At 36.8% G+C, this 22,143-nt stretch overlaps 3 protein-coding genes across 4 annotated transcripts; all 3 read right to left on the bottom strand.

The window, feature by feature from the left end:
• Positions 1-2,365: 2,365 nt before the first annotated feature.
• On the bottom strand, positions 2,366-4,107 carry s100t (S100 calcium binding protein T). Its single transcript, XM_084089417.1, has 3 exons — positions 3,898-4,107; positions 2,964-3,126; positions 2,366-2,883 (listed from the first exon to the last, which is right to left on the bottom strand). The coding sequence occupies exons 1-3, from the start codon at positions 3,975-3,977 to the stop codon at positions 2,707-2,709; spliced, it is 420 nt and encodes a 139-aa protein (XP_083945543.1). The 5' UTR covers positions 3,978-4,107; the 3' UTR covers positions 2,366-2,706.
• A 1,725-nt stretch (positions 4,108-5,832) lies between these two features.
• LOC311066693 (protein S100-A13) lies at positions 5,833-14,360 on the bottom strand. The gene is made up of 3 exons (XM_084087989.1): positions 13,938-14,360; positions 8,702-8,829; positions 5,833-7,335 (listed from the first exon to the last, which is right to left on the bottom strand). Exons 2-3 carry the CDS (start codon positions 8,819-8,821, stop codon positions 7,168-7,170), a joined length of 288 nt encoding a protein of 95 aa, XP_083944115.1. The 5' UTR covers positions 8,822-8,829; positions 13,938-14,360; the 3' UTR covers positions 5,833-7,167.
• Positions 14,361-17,090: 2,730 nt separating this feature from the next.
• On the bottom strand, positions 17,091-22,067 carry LOC311067408 (toll-like receptor 12). 2 transcript variants are annotated; one of them, XM_084089246.1, is made up of 4 exons: positions 19,481-22,067; positions 19,110-19,318; positions 17,409-17,517; positions 17,091-17,304 (listed from the first exon to the last, which is right to left on the bottom strand). In XM_084089246.1, exons 1-4 carry the CDS (start codon positions 21,998-22,000, stop codon positions 17,293-17,295), a joined length of 2,850 nt encoding a protein of 949 aa, XP_083945372.1. In that variant the 5' UTR covers positions 22,001-22,067; the 3' UTR covers positions 17,091-17,292. The 2 variants fall into 2 exon arrangements, with proteins under 2 accessions (XP_083945372.1, XP_083945373.1); XM_084089247.1 differs by having other exon boundaries at positions 17,091-17,517; positions 19,481-21,639; positions 21,782-21,913.
• Positions 22,068-22,143: the final 76 nt, after the last annotated feature.

Below are 22,143 nucleotides of genomic sequence, written 5' to 3'. Positions count from 1 at the left end.
GTACTTTTGGCTTTTGTGCTGTTCTGCTGCCCATGGACTTCTTCACCAGTCTCTAAACTCACATCCGTTGGCATTGCCACCTCCTGACAACATAATAAATTCATGTCTTATTTCAAGTTGGCTGCGCATCCTCCTTTATGAAAGCTCCTCAAGCCAACTTTTCATGAGAGCAGCTTAGAGAAAGGAAATGCACGTCCACATATTATATTAATGTGACCTTCAGTTTATGCTACATAAAACAGGACCTTGCTTTTGTATGTTCCAACATCCCTGGTGACAAAAATAGTGAATGCTTCATGTAGAATGCAAGAAGATATAATTTTATTGAATAATAAATGAGCATTATCATGTAGTCTTTCCTTAAATGAGTGAGCTACTGTCTACAGTCTGTCTGCAAACACTAAGAATCAAGTTGCCCTTCTGGACAACCCGAGACCTTTTGTTAAGCTTTGATTCAATACTGCCCTCTAATGGACTCAACGCACTATCAGTGTTCATTCTTACTCAGTATTTTGTAATTTTTGTCTTTCGAATATGTGACTTAATTTAGTCAATATTTTATTATTTCATATTCATTAATTATTAGTACATTTTTCTCAAAATAACATATAATTTGATTGGAATATCATATAAGAGAGATCTATCTATCTATCTATCTATCTATCTATCTATCTATCTATCTATCTATCTATCTATCTATCTATCTATCTATCTATCTATCTATCCATCTAATCTACAGACAAGTCGACAACATTGTCAAAACGATATCCATTCCCACCCCAGACAGCAACATAGGCCCAGATCCGGCCACATCTGGTACATGTGGATTCAACGCGTACCAGATGTGGGCCGGATCTGGGCCAACACTATGTTGCTGGTCACTTTATAAAGAAACACTACTACATGCCTATAGACTGAAAACGGTCTACACATGTGCATGACGTCACCGATTTCACAAATTCACGTTTTTACACTGAGACTATAACAGTATTGTTTTCAAAAATTTGTTCCGTTTCAGAAGTTTCCATTTGCAAGGCCCCCAAAACGCTATTGTCGTGTAAATAAACAGCCAAAATGCATATAAAGTTTTACATTTTTGCCCTTTTTGCAATGACATTTGCGCACGAAGATACCTCACAAAACTGATTTCGGGCCGGTTTCTGAGGCAGCGTAACGGTTTAATAATATACAGCAAAATAGAGCGAGCTTTGGTGATAACTAGCAAATGTGTAATTACTACAATAGTAATTTCTTGCTAGAAATGACATAAGAAGTGGAAAACGGTGGTCAAAAACGTACATTTACACACAAACTGACCACTAACTGCAACTTTCAGATGCCATCTTTATTTTTTTTGCTCATATGTCACAGAATGGAAAGCACAGGATTGTGGGATGTCAAAGACAGCAAAGGATACATCTATAAAAGCCACTTGAAGGCAAGGGTTAGCAAAAAAACAATAAAATAAAATGAAATAATAAAACAATTAGGTATGCAGGGAAAGAGACCAGAGGCCGTTTTTTGGATGTCAATGGAGAAGAGGCTTCACTATGCTGAATAAACTGCTTTTATGGGGGGGAACAGCTTATCGTTTAATGAATCGACAGTCCATCGGCTAATCTACAACATGTTTACTCTTGAAGACTGATCTATTTTTCGAGTTTACTCCGAATTTTTTTTTTTTTTCAGTTTTATGGCACTTCTCATTCCGCAAACAGTAACTGACTGTCAATGACGACAATACTGTAATGTGATTGGTTATCAAGCCACATGTGATCCAAGTTAGCCGTTACGCTTTCTCCGATGGTAGAGCCACTGACCCTCGTATCTCCCAATAATAAGACCATCTCTGCATCTATGCTGCCTTAAAAAATCTATAAGATGAAGGTATCTCAGGAGACAGAAAGTGAAGCTAACATTGGATTTGGACGTGCATTGATGTACGTAGAGGAAGAAAGTCCACACAACTCTACCTCACTGGTTCTCACGTCTATCGTGGTAGGTAGGCTACTAGGTAACTAGGTACCATATATATTTGAAGGTGTAGAAGGTCTGAGAACTCAGTCTCCTGCTTGAGAAATTTGAGAAACTTTCTAAGTTATTCATTTATGAATGTTTTAGACCTATTTGTGTTGTCACTGAAAAAGCGTGTTCAGTTAGAAGTTGTGATATTAGCCTGGGCAATCCCCTTGTAATTGACTATACATTTTAAATAATCATTTTTATAGATTTTTCTTCAAACCCATTTTTGTTTCATCCTCATATCATTGACGAATAATAAAATAAAAATAAAAACTTTAAAAGAGTATAGCATCACTGCTACATTCACAACTAAAAAAGTACACAAACCTCATTTATTTCTTTTAAATCTGCAGTTTATTGTAATATGGAGAGATTATTTTAAAATGAACAACTCCAATTGTTAAAAAAACAAAATAAAGGAAGAAACACATATTCACATATTCAACAAAGACCATCTCACAATCTCATTCCTTATGCTTTTATTTCTAATAGGGGTTGGAAACATGTTTCACCTCATTGAGCATTTTGTGAACCCAGGATTGCACTGAACGTGGATGACGAAATGATGTGGAACTTTTTTCAGTAAGCAAGATTCATACACGCAAATATTCCCTTTCTCCCCCCATTTCCCCCTCATCATCATTCACTGGTCATGTGTTGGCTTTTGTTCAGAGAAATTCAGCTCTACTCTTTCTTGTCACTCTTCTTTTCGTCCTTTTCGTGATACTCGAGGAAGAAGTCATTGCAGGCGACGGTGAGGGCGCCCACGAGGATGACGAACTCTGTGAAGTCCACCTCACCGTCATTGTTTGAATCCAGGTCTCCCATAACTTTATCTACCGCATCTTTATCCTGTGCATTCTGTGGAGCAAGAGAGATGCAGATAAAGATTACTAGAAACATTTGACTTTCGCAAAGAAAACAAAACTCTTTCTCCTCACCCCAAGGTAGTTGCCCAGCTCCTGCGTTAGCATCTCTTTGAGTTCCTGCCTACTGAGAGTATATTTGTCGCCCTCATTCCCAGAGTACTTGTGGAACGTCTGGATCATCAGCTGCATGGCGTTCTCCAGAGTAGAGGCATTCTCTGAGTTTAGAGTGGACATTCTGGAGAAAAACATTTATAGGTCACTGTAGCAAGTGACTGTATTTAGACTTATAAAATGCACTCAACGATGCACAAAAGGTTTTCTTTAGGGGGAGTATTTCTGGCTCGTGTTAAATATTTAAAAGCACGAGGCAGGCTTATTTTCTTAGACCGCAACAGTAAAAACATTGCGAAAGAAGCAGTAATATATTCTCGGCTTAAAACGCAATGACTTCCCCTTCCAGATCATCCTACAAGTGGCTTGACTTAACTACAGAAGGGAAATGTGACTCGCCAGATAAGAGTGAAATCCTAAACTGGAGAACACACTCCGAACCTGGGGAGGAAGTTACCCGGCCAAGTGTAATCCGAGCCAATCTCAGTGCCCACAACTCACTACACACACACATAGCACTGCCCTGGGTTTGAGCTGTGCCCTGTCCTGATGGATTAACTGATATATATATATATTGGGTTGGAAAAAATAACTTAAGAGGAGAAGAAAACCCTCCTCAGATACTTCTACAGAGATGAGTCACAAGCCATGCAAAACTTGAGGTGGGGAGCCTCAGAAAAGCCATTTTAAAACAGGCTTGTTTAATAGCTGATATTTACACCAAACTTTTATTTAGCACATGATTTTCTTTGTGCAAAAGACGCCAAGGTCTTTGTTTACCAGTCTGGTCCAAAAACTCAAAAGGAGCATCAGGCAGCACAAAAGCCATCTAGGATAAAGCACTAAAATTCACAATTACAATCTGTTCTTCCATCCATCCTTTGCTTTCGCTTACCTTGCTGTTAGATGATTGCTGCTCTTCTGTTCCTTGAGGAGAGATGAATGCTGGTGAAGACAGGAGGCGATGGCCAGCATCTTATATACCTACTTGGTCCTCCTCCCATTATACCTTACACTCCTCCCTCCCTCCTTCCATCCATCCTTCATTTATTTCTGCCTACCTATTTCCAACCTTTTGTTCTCTCTGTTTACACATTCACAGTGTTAAGGGAAAAATACAAAAACAGTGTTGCATAAAAGAATAAATGTGATGTTGACACTCAGTGACGTAATTGAAAGAGCGAAAGTTTTCTGCTTTAGATGGTAACTTGAGCAATTGAAAACAAGTAAGATACTCTGTTTTGTTTTGTTGATTTACTTTCCTACTTATCTAATGGAACAACATGAAATTCATGTATATAAACATGCTTTGAAAACCTGGACTTTACTGAAAGAAGAGCTTTTGGGTAAATAGATATGTTTGATCCTAAAGGTTAGTTATATGTTCTGGTGCTTGTCACATTAAACTTTTAGAGACATGATAGTTCAGCACCCTGAACTAAATCATTTACCTCCTGTAATTGATGACTGAGACACAAACATCACTGTCCCAAAAAAACAGTCAGCTCTAGAAATACTACAGTATTTGCAGTTATGCTGTAAAATATGGTTTATACATTCTATATATAGAATCATTTAGTTTAAATAAATTTAAGTATACGTACATAAAATACACATATGTTAGTATGTAAGTCTGTAATTAGAATTACTGTAACAGCAATTACATAACATGTTTAAATTATTCTCCATTCTGTTGAGAAAGTTTTGGTTCCTTGCCTCTGTCGCCTTTTTCGCCTTTATTGCCTTTTTTCACCTTTGTTGCCATTGGCTTTTGGCTTGCTTAGCTGGAGATATTTAATTTAATATTCAACAATATTATTGATCTTCCTGCATTGACACCATTTTATGAGAACTGAACTGAGCTGGACGATGACATCACGGTTTTCTCCAGATATATATTACTTACTTAAGCTGGACTGTGACGCTATTTTCTTCTGGGAACTTTGTTGCATTATTTTCCTGTAAATCACAGGAAATTTTATTTTCCTGTAAATTTCCCTCCTTATCTCTGTAAAGCTGCTTTGAAACAATCTGTATTGTAAAAAGCGCTATATAAATAAATGTGACTTGACTTGACATGTTCATTATTAACATAATGGCATATATATGCCATAAGATGAAATGGGGTCAGGTGCCTGAGGACTGATTATGTTACAGGCCAACCAAGGAGACATGGCACAAATGTGGTTACTAACAGCCCAAGGGTCTTTAGAGGTGTGTGTGTGTGTTGAGTGGACATGTGGTCCTGTCACACCTGATACTGCTACACAGGTGTTAATTCAAACAGTGTCCATACACATATGGCAGCCAACTGAAAACACACACACACACACTTTTACATGGGGTTTACGGGGACCTTCCATTGGCGTAATGGGTTTTTATACTGTATACCTATCATGACAGAAATCTAAACACTGTTTAGTATGTTTTTGGTTTACGAGAACACAGGAACCATGTTTACATTGTAATACCCATGTCATTCACTGTAAAAAGTGAACAGTTGGATCAACTTAAAAAAATTACTTCAATTGGTAACACCTAAAGAAATTAAGTTTTCTCAACTTAAATTATCACGTTTTTCACGATAAAATGTGATAATTTAAGTTGAGAAAACTTAATTTCTTTAGGTGTTACCAATTGAAGTAATTTTTTTAAGTTGATCCAACTGTTCACTTTTTATAGTGTTACACGCATTTGTGTCTTCATAAAACACAATATAAGAACACACACACACACACGAATGGGCAAATTTAAAGAAAACTAACACATTAAAACATGTATTCATGCTAGGGCACAGGTTGTACCTAAAACATGATGTTTAGCTTGTATTACATGTCTGAAAATGACTTAAATGACTATTTTGTCATTTTTTCCATATTTTTATTGAAAGATTATACAAAACATTCCTCCAGTAGTGTAACATGTTCAATTTTACCTCATCGTTCTTCCAAATAGACAAAGCTGAAGAGTAAATCTATAAATGCAGAATGGCTTCAATTCTTATGCCTTGTTTTTTTTTTTTTTTTTTTATCTAGCAAGCATAAAAAGCACTAATCATTGTGTAAAAACACAATTAAAGGTAGGGTAGGCAATTTCAGAAAGGCTAGCAAGCTAGCTTTGAAAGCATAAGATCCCACCCTCTCTTCAGAGTGCCTCCAAAGCCACATCTCCTCCAAAAAATACATGAATGCGTACAGCCAGAGCAGAGTCTTGCGAAGCATCACGAGAGACGGCTTTAAATGACCTCATGTCTCAAAGTACAAAACATTACAATAATAATGAACATAAACAACTTAAAGAGCTCTGACTTGTACCACCTGACTGCTGCAGATTCATTTTGGCGTTGCCATCCCTTAATTACGGTAGTTACGGCGTGAACGCAGCATAAGCTCGTTGTTTTGATGATGTGTGATGTCTATGCGAGCAGGGTGTGTGGAGGTATGCAAAAACATACATTGACAGACAGGTATGACATCCTGTTATTACATTTGGAACGAATACAATGATTGGACGAATATTTTTTGGTCCTGAGACTTCCTCAGAAGATATATGTACATTGTACAAAGTATTTATTTATTTGACTATTTATCTATTTTGTATTGCTAACAAAAAGTGTTTATGAAAAACATTGCCTACCCTACCTTTAAATTCTTTATGAGTCTTGAAATGAAAACCTGTTATATGGAATTTAGGCAAAAGCAAAGGAAAAAAAGCAGGAACAAATATTTTTTTAGCACTTGTATTGGCCACAGGCCATTGTTTCATAATTTCATAAAATGTGAATACATGTAAACAGTATTATAATTTCAATGTAATATATTTGAAATGTAAAAGCCTTTCATATTATTGTAGTTTAATAGCAGATTGTATGGTGCATTAGAGAGAGACCGGGGCTAGTTGTTACACTGGGGGGTCACAAGGGTTCAGTCTCGGCAACTATGTGGTTTTGAGTCAAAAGTACAGTTAAACATTTGTTATGTATTTCATGTATTGTAATTTCACACAATTTATTAATACATTGTGTTGGCCAAAACACGTGCATATACAGACTTTTACAATTTAGTAAGTAAAAAGTGAGACAACTAGCCCTATTCTCCTTTATTTACCACGATTACTGGTGTTATACTCCAGCATTACAAATTAGTGTCAGTGTGATCAACTGTCATCAGTGTTTTGGGGCTTCTTCTGGACCACTGGCTGTGGTTTTCTGCTCACTCATTGAGTTCGCCAGGTAGCCCACCAGCGTCAGGTACTCCTGGAAACTGACTTTCCCATCCTGGTTGTCATCCAGTCCTTTCATCATATCCTTCACTGCTGAGGAACTGTCGGTGTCCTGAGAGAGACAGATAGAATGTGTGAATCCTCAACTATTAAGCATTACTCAAACGAGCTTAGCCCAGTCAGGAATGGACACGCGTAATGAGGCATAGTAGGGGCGGAGTTAGTGGTTTGGCGGCCCTAAGCAAATTCCAGGTATGGGCCCCGACACCAACTGTGCACTTTTACTTTTGTAACATTTATTTAGCTGTCTCTCTCTCACATAGTTTGTATGGGGTCTATGGGATCGTGTAGCTAAATTCAGTAAATAATTAGTCAGCCTGATGTTGTTCTAAAGCCGTATTACTTTTTTTTTTAGATCACAAAAGAAGAATGCCTATGAGCCTGATGTATATTTATACTTTCTTTTCTGAGGTGAATATCTCTCTGAGTGATTCAGACAGTTGTCACATGAACAAATAATGTAGAGTATGCGCCAGAGAAACAAGGGCGCCGCCATCTTTAGAATATTGTCTTTTAACTTACGTTTTTGCGGTCGCTCTGTATATTTCTATGGCATTGCTGTCCAGGAGTAATTAGCTTTTGAAGTGGATTTACTTAATGTAAAGTTAACGAAAGTTATCATGAGGACTGTAATGTTCAAAGCAGATGACTTAACAAATGTCAGTCGACCGGGAAGATTTTAAAACGAGCCGTTCATTAATAAACACGCAAAATCGCTGTGAAAATACAGACCGGAAGTCAAAAGACAACGAGCGCAGCGCTGAAAAGGGGCGGGGCTACATAAGTTCTATATCTCAGTTTAATAATTTAAAACTAAACATTTATTAGTTTTGTTATTTATAATAATTTTGTTTTTTATAATGAATTCTTTAGCATTTACTTGGCCCTGTTCCAGAATCAAAACACTGAGGGTGCTTCTGAAATCAGTGAGGGTAGTCTAGTTTGACATATAGTTATGTCCACGTCTAGTTTTGACATTTATATGCGGATGTCATTCCTGACGCTTTTCAGCATGTATTTTCAGGCTGTTGGTCCTCTTAGCAGCATGAAAAACAAGGCTTTTATTATCACTAAAAATCTCACAAAGTTCCATTATAATCAATGAAGCTCTCTACACTGCTCAATGAATCTCTTATTTACAGACTGTCTACACTTTGTTTGTTACAATGAGAGGATTTGAGGGCACACACTCTTTTGACTTTTGTTTCGAGCGGTGAGTGGAATCTAAATTATACACCTCTGATTGGCAATTGCGTTCAAGAAATCCACTGATGTGTCTGTGAATGCACTGTGAAGATGATTACATTTTTTTATTAACATTTTTAACATAAAATCTTTAAGATGGACATGTTATGTGTCAACTAAATGGAGCAAAATGAGAGATTTGTTGGTCAAACATCAGGAACTCAGCTGCTTACACTCAGGATGTTGCCCAGCTGACTCTGGACTAACTTCTGGAAGCTCTTTCCACCCAGACTCTCCTTTCCCCGTGCTGAAGACAGGTACTGCATAACAACTGTTTTAATGGCACCCTCCATATCTGTAACTGTACAAAAGAGAAGACAACATACGTAAATATACAGAACAAACTGATTCACTTTTCATCCTCTGACAATATGTGGACCTCATGGGATAATTCCACGGGGTACTTGGAGATATTTTGATCTAGCTTTGTTATACCTACCCTGTAAAACAGTACGAGTGACTTATATTATATTATATTATATTATATTATATTATATTATATTATATTATATTATATTATATTATATTATTTTTCTAATCAGGGTTGTAGGGATGCTGGAGCCTATCAGCGTCTGCAGGCAGGAATACACTTTGGTCAGATGGCCAGTTCATCACAACTAATATAATGTAGTAAAAATGTACATAATAAAAAAAAAAAATAGATATATATATAACTTTCACTACACTTTATAATTTTCTGCCATAAAAGCCATCTGATGTTCTTAAAAATGACGGCTTTTTCTTGGTCAATTTGGAAGGCAATTTCTTCCAGTAGTAATTAGTCTCTTAGGAATTCATTTTGGTTCCATGACTTGAAGTACATGAGGTTTCTGTTTTAGGCCACATTTACGCAAATTCAGTTAAAAAAGTTTTAGTTAAAAATGGTGTTGTGTAAATGGCCCCAGTTTATATCTCCTAGTTTTACATGTATTAGTCATGGTTTCTAGGCATGTTCCCAGTTGTTTCCATAGTTACTCATTTGTTAACTGATTAATCTCCCTTCACTGAGTGGCCGTTTACTCCACACCGTTTTCAACTAAAAATGGAAAACGTTTTATGCATTTTGGCCATTCATTTACACGACAATGTTTTGGGGGCCTGAAAATGCTAACTTTTGAAAGCGGCGACATCACGCATATTAGTTTTTTTTTACCAAATGCTGGCCTTGCATGCATTATGCAGCATTTTAGTCATTTTCGCAGATACGTGTGAACGGGATCGTTTTGAAAACTTTGTTGTCTGTACGCGAAAAACGCAAAGGAAAAACGTTTCTGTTTTTAGTACATCATTGTTGTGTAAACGTACCCTGTATGTGTATAATGAGACATCGTTTTCAGTTGTTTCTTTAGTCAGTAAGTGTTAGTAAGTGATGTTTTAGCGGCTGGAATAACAAAAAGGAAGGGCAGGTATTGGAAAATGAGTGACCTGAGGAGAGGGATGATGTTAGAATAATTAAAGAGCATGAAGAAGGGAGGCGAGAGAAAGGAGCAGAGGAGGAGTGTGTAGAGCTGTAGAGTATACATACCAAGACAATGGAACCTGTGATCTTTAACGGACATTCAATCCACAGGCTCACATTACCATTGGGGTTGCCTGCTACATGTCTGTTACACTCTCTCTATCTCATCCAACAACAAAAATACACAAAAGCCCATACACACTCTTACAGGCCTTTCCTCTTGGATGAGTACCCCTTTAAACCTTTCCTTACAAACACAAAAAGTGAAGCAATATAGTGTATCCTACTGCATTTCATGTTGTTGTACTGTATAAGATCCCATCGCATATTTGACACTAACAAATAATTAATGATCTAATTTGGGTTTCCATCCAGTGACATTTAGCTGGCTAGTCCATAACAGACACAAGGTACAGTAAAACACCAATGAAGGCTACAATCCCACAAAATACACCAAATACAAAAAAAGCATTTTTATGTTATGGACGATAATGGTATTGAATTTCTGTACTAGTTTGTCTAATGAAAATAAAAGCCTAAAAATTAATAATTTTAAATACAAGTAAGGTTACACCATTATAATGTACAGTATGTAATCGGTATTCATTTTGAGACCTACTAAAGATTACAATCTTATTAAAAGATACATTGTATCTTGTACATTGTAAAGATACAATTTTATTAAATTATTAGTGTTTTTACAGACTAGCTTAGAGAGTGTGACAGCAAATGAAATCTAAATGTAAAAATAACAATGCACAATAAAAAATATATATTTTTGATAACCAATATTGTACCAATATATCATGCATTCCTAGTTTTTTTCTGAAAAAACTAAACGGTTAGGCAAAAAAAAAAAAAAGATTTTTGCAGCCTGACTGAACAAGCCCTGCATTTTCCTTTGAGACAACAACGCTCACATGCACACACAAAATTAATGTGATTTTAATGTGGGTGTGACGTATGGGTAATTCTATAGGCCACCCCTTTCAAGTAAATCTTCCATCTGACAGACGTCACACCTGAATACTTACACTACACCACTAACATTATTACACCACTGTCCTGCCGTCTTCCTAATTACTGATGGACCTCTATTAACCTAATTAGACAGAGAAGCCTGGGCAGGGTTTGGGTGAAAATGACTGGAGGTAGACCTGGCGGAATTTACTGAATATAATGGTTATTATTCCCTTCTCTTCTGAGCAACCAAGGTGGCATTGCATTACTTAGTTACAGACGTGGAAAGACAGATTCTTTGCATGAATAAGGTCATGCGTGTGGCTGTGAGAATCTGTTGTTTGCTGCAGAGAGAAGTGTCTTTGTCTTTAAATATGTTGTCATTGTTCTAAATGGGACGCTATTCATTAGGAGTGATACTCAAGCTCAGACTGGGACAGACAAAGAAAGAAGCATCAGGCAGGATGATGGATAGGTGCTCCTAGTGATTAGTCTCAAAGGACCTAAACAAACTGTCATGTAATGAGATGCTGTGAAATTCAGAAGTCAACAAAACCCATTTAGCCTTGCAAAACATGCCAGCTGCCAAAAGGAAATGAGCACTAAAAGCACTTTGGAAAGCACTGCAACAGACTTGTTCAGACTTCAGTGAGTGCCACGCAATTCTCAACACAATAGCTCCATTGTTGGGGAGCAACTCATTTTATTATTAAATTCTATTAATTTCCGAAGCGTGACAGTAGTGTAGCTTTTCCAGTATTAAGTTACTTTAGCAAAAGTATATAGGGCAACTAAATGCTGAGCTGAAGGAATAAACAAACTGTCTCATACATAGTTTGATTCATTACTGCGATTCAATTTGTCCTAAACGGTCATCCCTTATTTTTGCAGTGCTGGATTCTGATGGATGCAGTGAAGTCTGATTCATTATAGTGAATTGATTTGTTCAGAAGTTTCATGTAAATTAACAGATTTACAAAAATAATTATTTGACTCACTTAAGCAAATGTTACTTCTATTTCTAAATTTACCTGTTCAAGTTTAAACAGGTAATGTGCATACAGTAAAGTATGCACAATTACGAGTAAGTATAGTAAGTACATGTAGTTAATAATATTACTCAGTATTATTTAAATAAGTACAATGTAACTACATCACCTTAAAATAAAGTGTAACCCAAGTTTAATATTGTTAATTGTAATTGAGTGTTCATTCATTCAAAATCACTCATTGTGCCAGAAAAATGTTGCTATGATTACATTATAAATTGCATAATATATGTTATAATTAGGTATTTTATTTAAAAATAATAATTTGCCGATTTAACTGTTGGTTGTATCAGCAGTAACTTGACTGTTGGTGTAGCTACTTAAAGCAAATTATTCAACTTGTAGCTTGGCAAGCAACACTTTCAAAGTAACTTCTGTGGTGAGACTGTGAATAGCAACAGCCTTTAGTCAGTATTGCATATCCATGCTTGCTCCTCTAGATGTCCCTCCAGGCTACTTGTGGTTTACCCTTGTTTCCTGATGGTGACTAAAAAATGCCAAACTTGCATCAGTTGAAAATGTAAAGAATGAGGATTAGGAAGTGAGTAAATGAATACGACTGTTCACATTTCTCAGGTTCAGCTCACAAAACACATACATTTGTAAACACTTGATGTGCAGGCATTTCTTCAAGATATTCTTGTTCCTGCAAGGGCATACCTTACAGCTACAGTATCACACTTAACTCATTGCCCTAACATGACTGGAATGATCTGATTCCTAAAATAACTGAGCGGATACAGGACACATCATAGACCTAAAATATATATATATTCAAATAAATGTTCTTTAAAAAAAATAATAATATGCATGCATGGATGTAAAGTATACTTGGGTAACTGTACTTCATTACTAAAGTGTTATGTTAGAGAATTTATACTTTGTAATATTAATAGGCTACGTAATATTAATAATATTTTTTCTATAGGCCTGCAATGAAGTGAATTATTTGGAGCAACGCGTGGGAGAAATTTTGGGGTGGACTGTCCAAAAAAGGACAGTTTTCAGTATTTTTTCATTAAGTGGTGGTGTTTTACAGTGTAGGATAGATAGGATGCCTAAATGTTAAAGCTCTCTATCCGTGAGGTGTAAATAATTTCCTTATCGTGTACCAGGCTGTCAGCACTTGAAGGCAACGTTGAGGAAGTTGTCTCGAGCTCTGGGTTATAGGACAGCTCCCACCATCGCTGTCTTATCTCTGTATATTCATTATTAACGCCGTTCTGGTGGCCGTGTCGCCGCTGACACATTGAGGTCGTGCTTCGTCCGGTTGAGATGATCGAGAGCCTTTCCCCCAAACGCTCGTAAGGTCGACTGCATTGCTTATCCCCGCAAACGACGCATAATAATTAGCGAATCTATTCACCTCACGCGGAGGATTTGCGGCAGAAGCCGCGCGCGCGCGCTCCGAGAAAACGCTCTGAATTAATAAAAGGCTGGTTTCTGGTTTCTTATTTGGTGTAAAGGGAGAAGGGCTTGCGTTACATCTATAAGGAATTGGATCGGCTACCTTTAAGACACCGGACAAGTGAGCCTACGGTCGCGCGTCAGGTCTGAAATATTTAGGCAGAGTAGGAGGATTAAACGGAAAGTGACACATTTACACTGGGCACGAAAGCTTTTTCATGGAACCCTGTTCACTTGATGCCAAAGTTCTGTATTCGTGTCTTCCAACCAGCCAACAGACGTAAAACAGTTTTACAAGATGAAAAATGCCCCAAACTTCCCTAAAACACCACGACTACGACCAGAAAACCACTTTAGGCTATTTTTAACAAGGATATCAAGACAAAGCAAGTTAAATAAATGATGAATATTCTAAACACAGAAACAGATGTGTTATAATACCCACAAAGCCATCCCATTTTATTCTAAACCGACTTAGTATTATCAAATAGAACAATAGAGTTTGTCCTCTTAGGATCAAATAGGAATGCTTACCTAGTTTTGCAACAAAACTTTTCTTCTGCTGATTCTTGCCTCTTCTACGTTAAGCCAGTACAATGCCTATAAAATGCCTCTTCTGTGAATTCCAATCTTCCCAAGTTGCTTTTTTTCCCATCAAATCACTGGGCGTATACCCAGAACTTTATGGGTGGGGAAAACAGGATATATTACTCAAGAGAGGTGTTGTGCGGACATAACTCTCCTCAAAGCGTAGTCTACTACTATCATAACCTGGCTGGAAAATGAGGTGAGAGGTGAGAAGAGAGTTTAGGAAGTGAATAATACCGCTTCAATCTTTTTTTTTTTTTTTTGTAGGTTTTTATGGTAGGTTTTAATACCTACCACATTTTCTGCTTTCTGGTTTATTATGTTCCGTTCCAACTGCATGGCCCATGTCTAAATGACCTGAGAGTGTGTGCCTATCACAAGTAGGAGCATGTATTTGGTTGTTGCACAAAGGCTTAGTGAGACACTGGCATAGTGAGATCATCATAGCCACACCTTGAGAGTTTAGTCAGATACCGTTTTCCAAGTTTTCAGCCAACATGCTTTGCCACATTCATCAAAATTTAAGAAGTCTTTTTTACCGCGTAACTTTCTTTCTGCAGTGTGAGGGAGGGAGGAAGAGAGAAAGAATGCAGCTACGTGAGAGAGAAAGCACAGCATACCAGAACACAATTATAAGGAACATGTGCTTTCCAATTACCAAGACAAAACCCTCACAGTCCAGTGATTCTCCTCCACCCTGTTCTCTAAGCCCACACTCTCTGTTTGTTTGGTGTACTATGCAACATTAATGTAGGTTTTGTTTGCCTTTGAGTAGCATTGTTTGCCATAATTATGGTACTACAATACAACATAATTTATTGCTGTCACTGCATTAAAACTTTAATTACAATGCAAAATTTCAAAAGTCAAAAGTATAATATATATATATATATATATATGTTACCGGCAAAGTGTGAAATCCCGGTATTGTATAGAATGCTTAGGCAATGCCGGATTACACACTTTGCCGGTAACATATACATTATTTTATATTTTACCCATTATAATTTTAATGTAAATATTAATTTGAGGCCCTCTGACTGAATATGCCAGTGAGAATCAGACCTTCTGTATCTGCTCAGAATAGTATAGGTTAACCTATAAAAAAAATTTTTTTTCCCAGTATAAGATCTTTAATATAACATGGGTAGCACTTCTTACAGTTAGAAAACACATATTAGGATATCTGGCTTACTACCACCATTCTAAATCACGGGTAGCACCATGGGTTGTATTTTGGGATCAAGATAAATCTTGAAAGGCATAAAAGTAAAATCTATCACTGTATCAGGCAGAAAATGCTGTGTTAAAACCACGAGTAGCACATGTTGTAAAGCAGGGCACGCCCAGATCTTAATCCTACCTCTATATGAGCTGTATCGCATTGGAATTGCAAAAATGAAATAATAGTAGTAATAATCATATAACATAACCTGTAAATATATTTTTGAAGGTAATCTTTTATGTATATTTTATTAGGCATTAGTTTAGTTCATATTTTCTACCAGTTGTCAAGGTAGTATAGAAGGTTGCTCAACTTCATAGGCGTATCTTCAGAAATAAATGTATTGTGCAAGCGCAGATGTGAAAAGAACATCTCAAGAGATTGATGGTTTCAGAACTGGTTTGTAGATTAGCTTCAATCAGTGGTGACATCATGACAACGATCGACTGATTGATTAGGGGTTTCTATGTTGACAGTGATTCTGATGCAGGAATGCATTCCGGCTACACTAGGGCTCTGAACAGCTTGAGATAGTTATGTGTTTGTGTTATTTGCTGCACAGAGCTGAGACTGATCAGTTAAGTGGCAATTAAACAAAGACAGCTGTTGATGTTTCAACAAGCACATGTGGTTTTGTAAATCTCATCTAAAATGTCACTGATGTAAAGACTTAAAACTGACCTATGTTAACATGCCAATTCTGTGCTTATTCAGATTATTTAAACCATCTCTCTCTGTGTGTGAGTGAGTGAGAGTGTGTGTGGCAATATCCAAAATCCTTGTCCATGTTTTTGAACCCATGAGGAAAACAGCTCATAAATTATATAAAGTGATGTATTTTGAAAATGTAAAAATGCAGAAAGTTTTCTTTGATGGGTAGGTTAGGAGTAGAGTAGATAGAATATGCGTTTTAAAAGACCATTATGTCTATGGAAAGTCCCCATAAAAACTCTCTGTGTAACAGCGCCCTTTAGTGTTTGAAAGAAGGCATTGTCAGATTTACAAAAATGAAAAAATTAAACTGAAGCTCTGTAAAGAAATTCATTCATAGGTACAATTTATGTTTGTCTAAAAAAAACTAATTTCAAGCATTTTTTGACTGGTGTAAAAATGAATATACACTCTTAACAAAAGGTTATTTATTTGGAAGAACCCTTAACATCCAAGAAACCTTTCCATTGCACAAAAGGTTGTTTATTGTGGAAAAAAGGCTCTTTAGATTATTAAAATGCTCTTCACACTAAGCAAAAAAAAAAAAAAAAAAGGTTATTTTAAGAACTGTTCACTGAAAGGTTCTTTAGGGAACCCGGAATGGTTCTTCTATGGCATCAATGAGAAAACCCCCTTTTGGAACCTTTTATTTTAAGAGTTTAAACGAACATTCATAATTGGAACTGAAACATGTTTTCTATGCTGAAATAACTTTTAGCACCATATACAATGTGGTTTTGCACTTGAGTGTTTATGAACTCAAACATGTTTTTCCTACCCTATCTCTGTCTTTCCTCCTAGATATTTATAAAAGCAAGATTAAGTATAATGGCACAGATGAGGAAAACAGCTTTAAGTGATACTAATACATTATTAAAATCAAAGGTTGTATTTGTTAACATTAGTTAATGCATTGTGAACTAATATGAACAAACAGCTGTACTTTTATTAACTAATATTAACAAAGAATAATAAATACTGTAACAAATGTATTGCTGATATTTAGTTAATGTTAGTTAATACATTAACTAATGTTAATTAATGAACCTTATTGTAAAGCGGTACCGTCATTTGCAAGACTATCTCTTCCGTTGTAACTTGCGAAAGCTGCACTCTGTGTAGAATGTAAATTTATGTGCAGACATTGATGAAAAAGATTGTGATAAGAGCAATTTATTCATTTTATTAAATTTATAATTAAGTCAGGATTAGAATCATACAGTGACACCTTTAAAAAAGCATGAATCAACAACTTCATATACTCCATATATCAAGCTCAATATACTCATGTATTAGCACTGATAAGCATAACATGACATGACAACATAACAAGTAGGAACGCACCAGATGTTTAACAGTGTAGTTTCAAGAAGCTTCCTGTAAAACAATTAAGATATTATTTCAAATATAGTTTTTAACACCTGTAACATGATTATTTTTTGAAGCTTCAGTTAATATGTTTGTCATATTCATGATCTCACTGTGTCTTCTTCTGCAATATTCCTCCTTAAACGATCCCAGAAGTGCACTCTGTCAGCTTCATCCTCTGGCCAGTCCAGATATGTGCGGGATCTCATCAGTCTGGCCAAACTATGGAAAGTAGTGACAATACAATTTATAACATGTGAAAATGTGTCTATTTTAAAGAAATACATAAAATAAGAAACAACGGAGTAAGATGGTGTAAGATGTCCTCCCCACCTTGCATTTTCCTCTTGACCATAAATACTAAAACTTATCTCAAAACATTTACTGAATTATTATGCTATTATTAAATTAAACTTTTCAACTTTAGTAAATTTGACAGTTAAATTGCCAAAATGCAAATTTACATGCAATATTTGATTTACATTATTAACAGCTCTTTTCAAATAAATAAATTAGTTAAATTAGTTTAATCATATTCAATGATTGGCAAATATATTGCAAAAAATAAAAATAAATAAATGAGATGCCAGCTATGATAAGTTTATCCTAATAATACGTTCAAAAGTTCGGGGTCGGTAAGATTTTTTATGTTTCTGAAAAAAATATTTTATGCTCACCAAGGCTGCATTTATTTAAAAAAACAACAAAAAACAAACAAAAATATTATTACAATTATTACATAATAAATGTTTTTTTTTTTAAATGTAATTTATTCCTGTGATTGCAAACCTGAATTTTCCTTCAGAAATCATTCTGATTTGCCGCTCAAGAAATTTGCTGCTTTCTTATTATCAATGTTGAAAACTGGTGAGCTGTGATATTTTTGTGGAAACCATGATATGTTTTTTTCCAAGATTTTTTGACAAATAGAAACAGCATTTTTTTTTAATATTTTTTTTCTTTATACTGTAATTTTTGGTCAATTTAATGTGTTATTGTTGGATAAAATTATTAATTTAAGGTAACAGTTTACAATAAGGTTTCATTAGTAAATATTAGTTAGGAGTTTTGTGTTTGAAATTTAAAAAAATAACAAATTCTTCCCTCACGGATCATTTTGACCTCCTTGGCCTTAGGAATGAATGGAATGCGAAGAATGCTTCAGTACAAAAGCTATAAGGCCATCTAGTGGCAAGGGTCATGAAATATCATGTTATATTATTTTTTCCACAAGAGGTCGGCAAAGACACCAAATGTAAGATACTATGAGCTGAATTAAAAGGGTTATGCACGAAATTGTTTTATTTTGAATTTAAGTTGAAAGAATGTGAAGAATGTGCTTAAATTATTATTCATTTAATATTTTATTGACAAAATAGTAATAAACAAATGAACAAATAGTAATTTAAAGGTAAACAGTGATAAATAAAAAATCTCCAAAATATTTGCATTAAAACAGAGAAAAAAATATTATCAAAATGAAATTAAGTATAATTTTAAGGCCTTCCGGTCGTTTTGACCTGTGAGGGAAGGATTTGTCACAAAGTGTGAGGGAAGGATGAGAGTAACAAAAAATACTGTAACAAATATATTGCTCATTGTTAGTTCATGTTAATGCATTAACTAATGTTAACAAATGAGACTTTTTCAACACTTTTTGTTAAGTGTTACCAATTTCCTTTTTATGGACCTCAAACTTTTGAGTGTATATTGGCTGATCCATTGTCACCCTGTACTTCCTAAACTAATCTCTAAATATGTTGCAGTTTCGCACATTGTTCTTAAAGGGGCATCTTCCGTCTTCCCCTTCTTACCGATGGAAAGCAGATAGCTCAAAAGGAGAGATGTGTTCGAGGAAGATGAGGATGAGTCTGTATTTCTGCTCTTCCAGCAGCCTGTTTGTGGCCACTCGCATCTCCAGACTGCACCAGTCACTACGCAGATAGAGGCGGCTGATCAAACACACAGTGCACTGACTGCTGTAGATACTCTCGGTGATGTTGTCCATGATATTTTTACCCACCTACAAGATGTTGCACAATATTATTTTTATTTTTATTTTCAAAGTGAGACTAAATCTTGGAGATGGATAAACTGTTAATGCTTATTAAAAGCAGGTCCCTCAACAACTTTTTTGTATTGCATTTCAATTCAGAAGATCACATAATTTCATTTATAACCTCACCTCAAAGTCTCTGTTGTGCAAACAGAGCCTCAGTCTCGGGTTCCCTTGTTCCTCCAGCCGAGGAACCAACTCTCCCAGAGCCCAGGCCTCATCTCGGCTACAGAAAGACACAAAGGCATCGTACTGCATCTCCTCGATCTCCTCGACTCTTCTCCTCCTCCTATGCCACTGCCTACCAAACCTTCTCTCCACCCATCCTCTCAGGCGGAAGAAGAGGACTAAGGAAGGCCAGCGAGCAAAGCGATATCCAACAGCTGCCGACAGCAGAAGACAAACGCTGCCAGCTGTGGCTACATAGCAAATGTACTGTAAATCAGTCTGACACAGCTTCTTCATGGTCGCCAAGAAGTTGAGTTTCTTATAGTGCCATACACAATTCTGCTTCTGCAAGTTGATAACCTGGACTTTTTCCGTGCTCTCCGCCCAATCAAGAATCCAGCCATTTTCACAACTGCACTGGAAATCCACTCTGTCAAGAACAAACGCTGTTAGCACTGGCAAAACTTCAAACATACCATCAATCAAGACCAGAGGACTGTCGCTGTAGAGACGCAACAGCTGCAGAGACGTCAGGTCTTGAAACATACATTCGGTCAGGAAGCTGAGATGGCAGTTTACAAGCACCAAGGTTTGGAGTTGCGTTAGGTTCCTGAAGACACTTCCAGCTTCTGTATAATTAAAGTTCAAGTCGGTGAGCTTGAGACGCTTGAGACGGTGCAGTGTATTTATTTTAGTGTAACTGAGACGTGCTTTTTCAGATTCTTCTAAGAACTCAAAAGATTCCAGGTTTGGGAAATAAGGTGCCATGAAGTCATTCTTGCATCTGAAAAATGTGCAATTCACTTTCAGCTCTCGAACTGCTGTGAAAACAGTAGTATTACAGTCCACAAAATCCAGCCTGTCTCCACTTAGCTCCAGAAGAAACGTTCCCTCGGGCTGTGGTGTACTTCCCAGGAAAAAAGTTGTTCCATATTTTACATCAATACTTAGTCGTTGTATTTTCGGGGGAAACGCAGAAAAAATCCTATTTAAATGCAACTCAAAAACATACTCCAATCTACCAAATGACAGTTCACGAAGCTCCCGCTGGTCCCGAAATGTTCCGTCCTCAATAGTCTTAATGATGTTATCATTGATAAGCAGGACCTCCAAAGCCTGAAGGGTTCTGAAATATTTTGCAGTAAGCTGCGAGATCTTGTTCGAGTCAAGCTTGAGAATTTTGAGGTGATGCAAACCACGAAATGCATTCAGCTGTAGGGTTTTTATGGCATTGTCACTGAGAAAGAGCTGCTCAAGAAGAGGCATACAAGCAAACTGGTCTCCAGCAATATATGTAATTGAATTTCCGGTGAGGTCTAGCGAGGTTAAGGATGACACAGTCCCTTTCACAGCAACACAGAACGGTGCTTCTATCAACTTCATTTGGGCCATCTGCAGTGCTTGCAAACCTGTGTTTCCTGTCCAGAAACAAAAGTCCAGGTAGTCTATTTCCATTCTGCTGATGAATAACTTGGTCAATGTTGTCCCACAATCCTTTAAGTGCTTTGCAGACAATCTGTCTGTTGATATAAAAACGAGACTGAGGGACTGAAGATGAAGGTTGGACACGAGATGACACAAATCTTTGAAGTTTGTTGAGTAATTTTTCCCTGTCAAACTCAACTCACCGACCATTCCAATCCCAGACTCCCAAATACTATCCAGAGACTGGCCTGTGAACTCCAGAAAAAGGCTGGAAAGGTTCTGGAACACAACTAATGAGTTTGCTTGAATGATTTTGATACTGTTCCCTATTAGGTAAAGGTTTCGAATCCCAGAAAGAACAGTCACAGGCCAGGTCTTTGATCCCCCTGGACATTCCTTTGTCTCAATCGTTGAAATCCCGCTGTTTATCACATTCAGGTCCTTCAGATGGGACATTCCAACCGGAAGATAACAGAAAATATCACTAAGGTCCAGTGAACAAGTTCTGTTAATGTCTAGTTTGATTACACTAACCAATGGATCAAAAATATTGATGGATACGTTGGTTAAATTCAGACCTTCCAGTGTCAACTCCTCCAAATTAGTCAAACCGGCAAATGCAAGACTTTCCATGGCAATGGACCTGCAAATTCGATCACTGATAAGCAGCCTCAGATACTTCAGATTGGGGAGTCCTGAAAAGGCACCAGATTGAACATTCTCAAGGCTTTCACCTACTATTTGAAGGACCTCCAAAGAAGGTAAGTGTGAAAAGGCATTGGCAGGAATGCTTGCTATATCGGTGAAGATACAAAGGGATCTAACCTCAAAGCCTACCTTCGACAGATCAGTGCGCAGGTCTGTAATATTGCAGTCTGTGTATGGACCCCTTCCTGGTCGATGGTTGCAGTACAGATTCGTGGGCATGTCTCTGAGGAGATGCTCCTCGCTGGTTATGCAGCGTTTAGTTTTAAGAGTAAAAACAACATTGCAGATACTTAAACCTAGTGCAAATATCCACCAGAAGCTCAAGCAATTTGAGTCAGTCACACCCATTTTAGAGCAACTTTAAATAAACCTGTTCCTATGCCTCTTCTTTCATTAGCTTTTAACCTCACACTGTACTCGTTCAGACCTTGCATGAACTATTATTTCCCTCACTTCCTCTTTTCACTCTTAAAAAAAAAATTAAGCCCCGC

The sequence above is a fragment of the Abramis brama genome (genome assembly GCF_963993115.1).
Source record: "Abramis brama genome assembly, chromosome: 17".
Classification (NCBI taxonomy): Eukaryota; Metazoa; Chordata; class Actinopteri; order Cypriniformes; family Leuciscidae; genus Abramis; species Abramis brama.
Note: the sequence above shows the minus strand (reverse complement) of the source record. Positions and strands in the feature narration are given on the sequence as shown.

What these genes read in the sequence shown, in the direction of transcription:
- s100t (XM_084089417.1), bottom strand. Translation starts at nt 3,977, where the DNA reads ATGCTGGCCATCGCCTCCTGTCTTCACCAGCATTCATCTCTCCTCAAG. An exon ending in AGCAATCATCTAACAGCAAG is followed by an intron (nt 3,127 to 3,897) that starts GTAAGCGAAAGC and finishes GTTTTTCTCCAG; the next exon opens with AATGTCCACTCTAAACTCAG. An exon ending in AGCTGGGCAACTACCTTGGG is followed by an intron (nt 2,884 to 2,963) that starts GTGAGGAGAAAG and finishes CTTGCTCCACAG; the next exon opens with AATGCACAGGATAAAGATGC.
- LOC311066693 (XM_084087989.1), bottom strand. Translation starts at nt 8,821, where the DNA reads ATGGAGGGTGCCATTAAAACAGTTGTTATGCAGTACCTGTCTTCAGCA. An exon ending in AGCTGGGCAACATCCTGAGT is followed by an intron (nt 7,336 to 8,701) that starts GTAAGCAGCTGA and finishes TGTCTCTCTCAG; the next exon opens with GACACCGACAGTTCCTCAGC.
- LOC311067408 (XM_084089246.1), bottom strand. Translation starts at nt 22,000, where the DNA reads ATGGGTGTGACTGACTCAAATTGCTTGAGCTTCTGGTGGATATTTGCA. An exon ending in TGCACAACAGAGACTTTGAG is followed by an intron (nt 19,319 to 19,480) that starts GTGAGGTTATAA and finishes AACATCTTGTAG; the next exon opens with GTGGGTAAAAATATCATGGA. An exon ending in GAGCTATCTGCTTTCCATCG is followed by an intron (nt 17,518 to 19,109) that starts GTAAGAAGGGGA and finishes TACTTTCCATAG; the next exon opens with TTTGGCCAGACTGATGAGAT.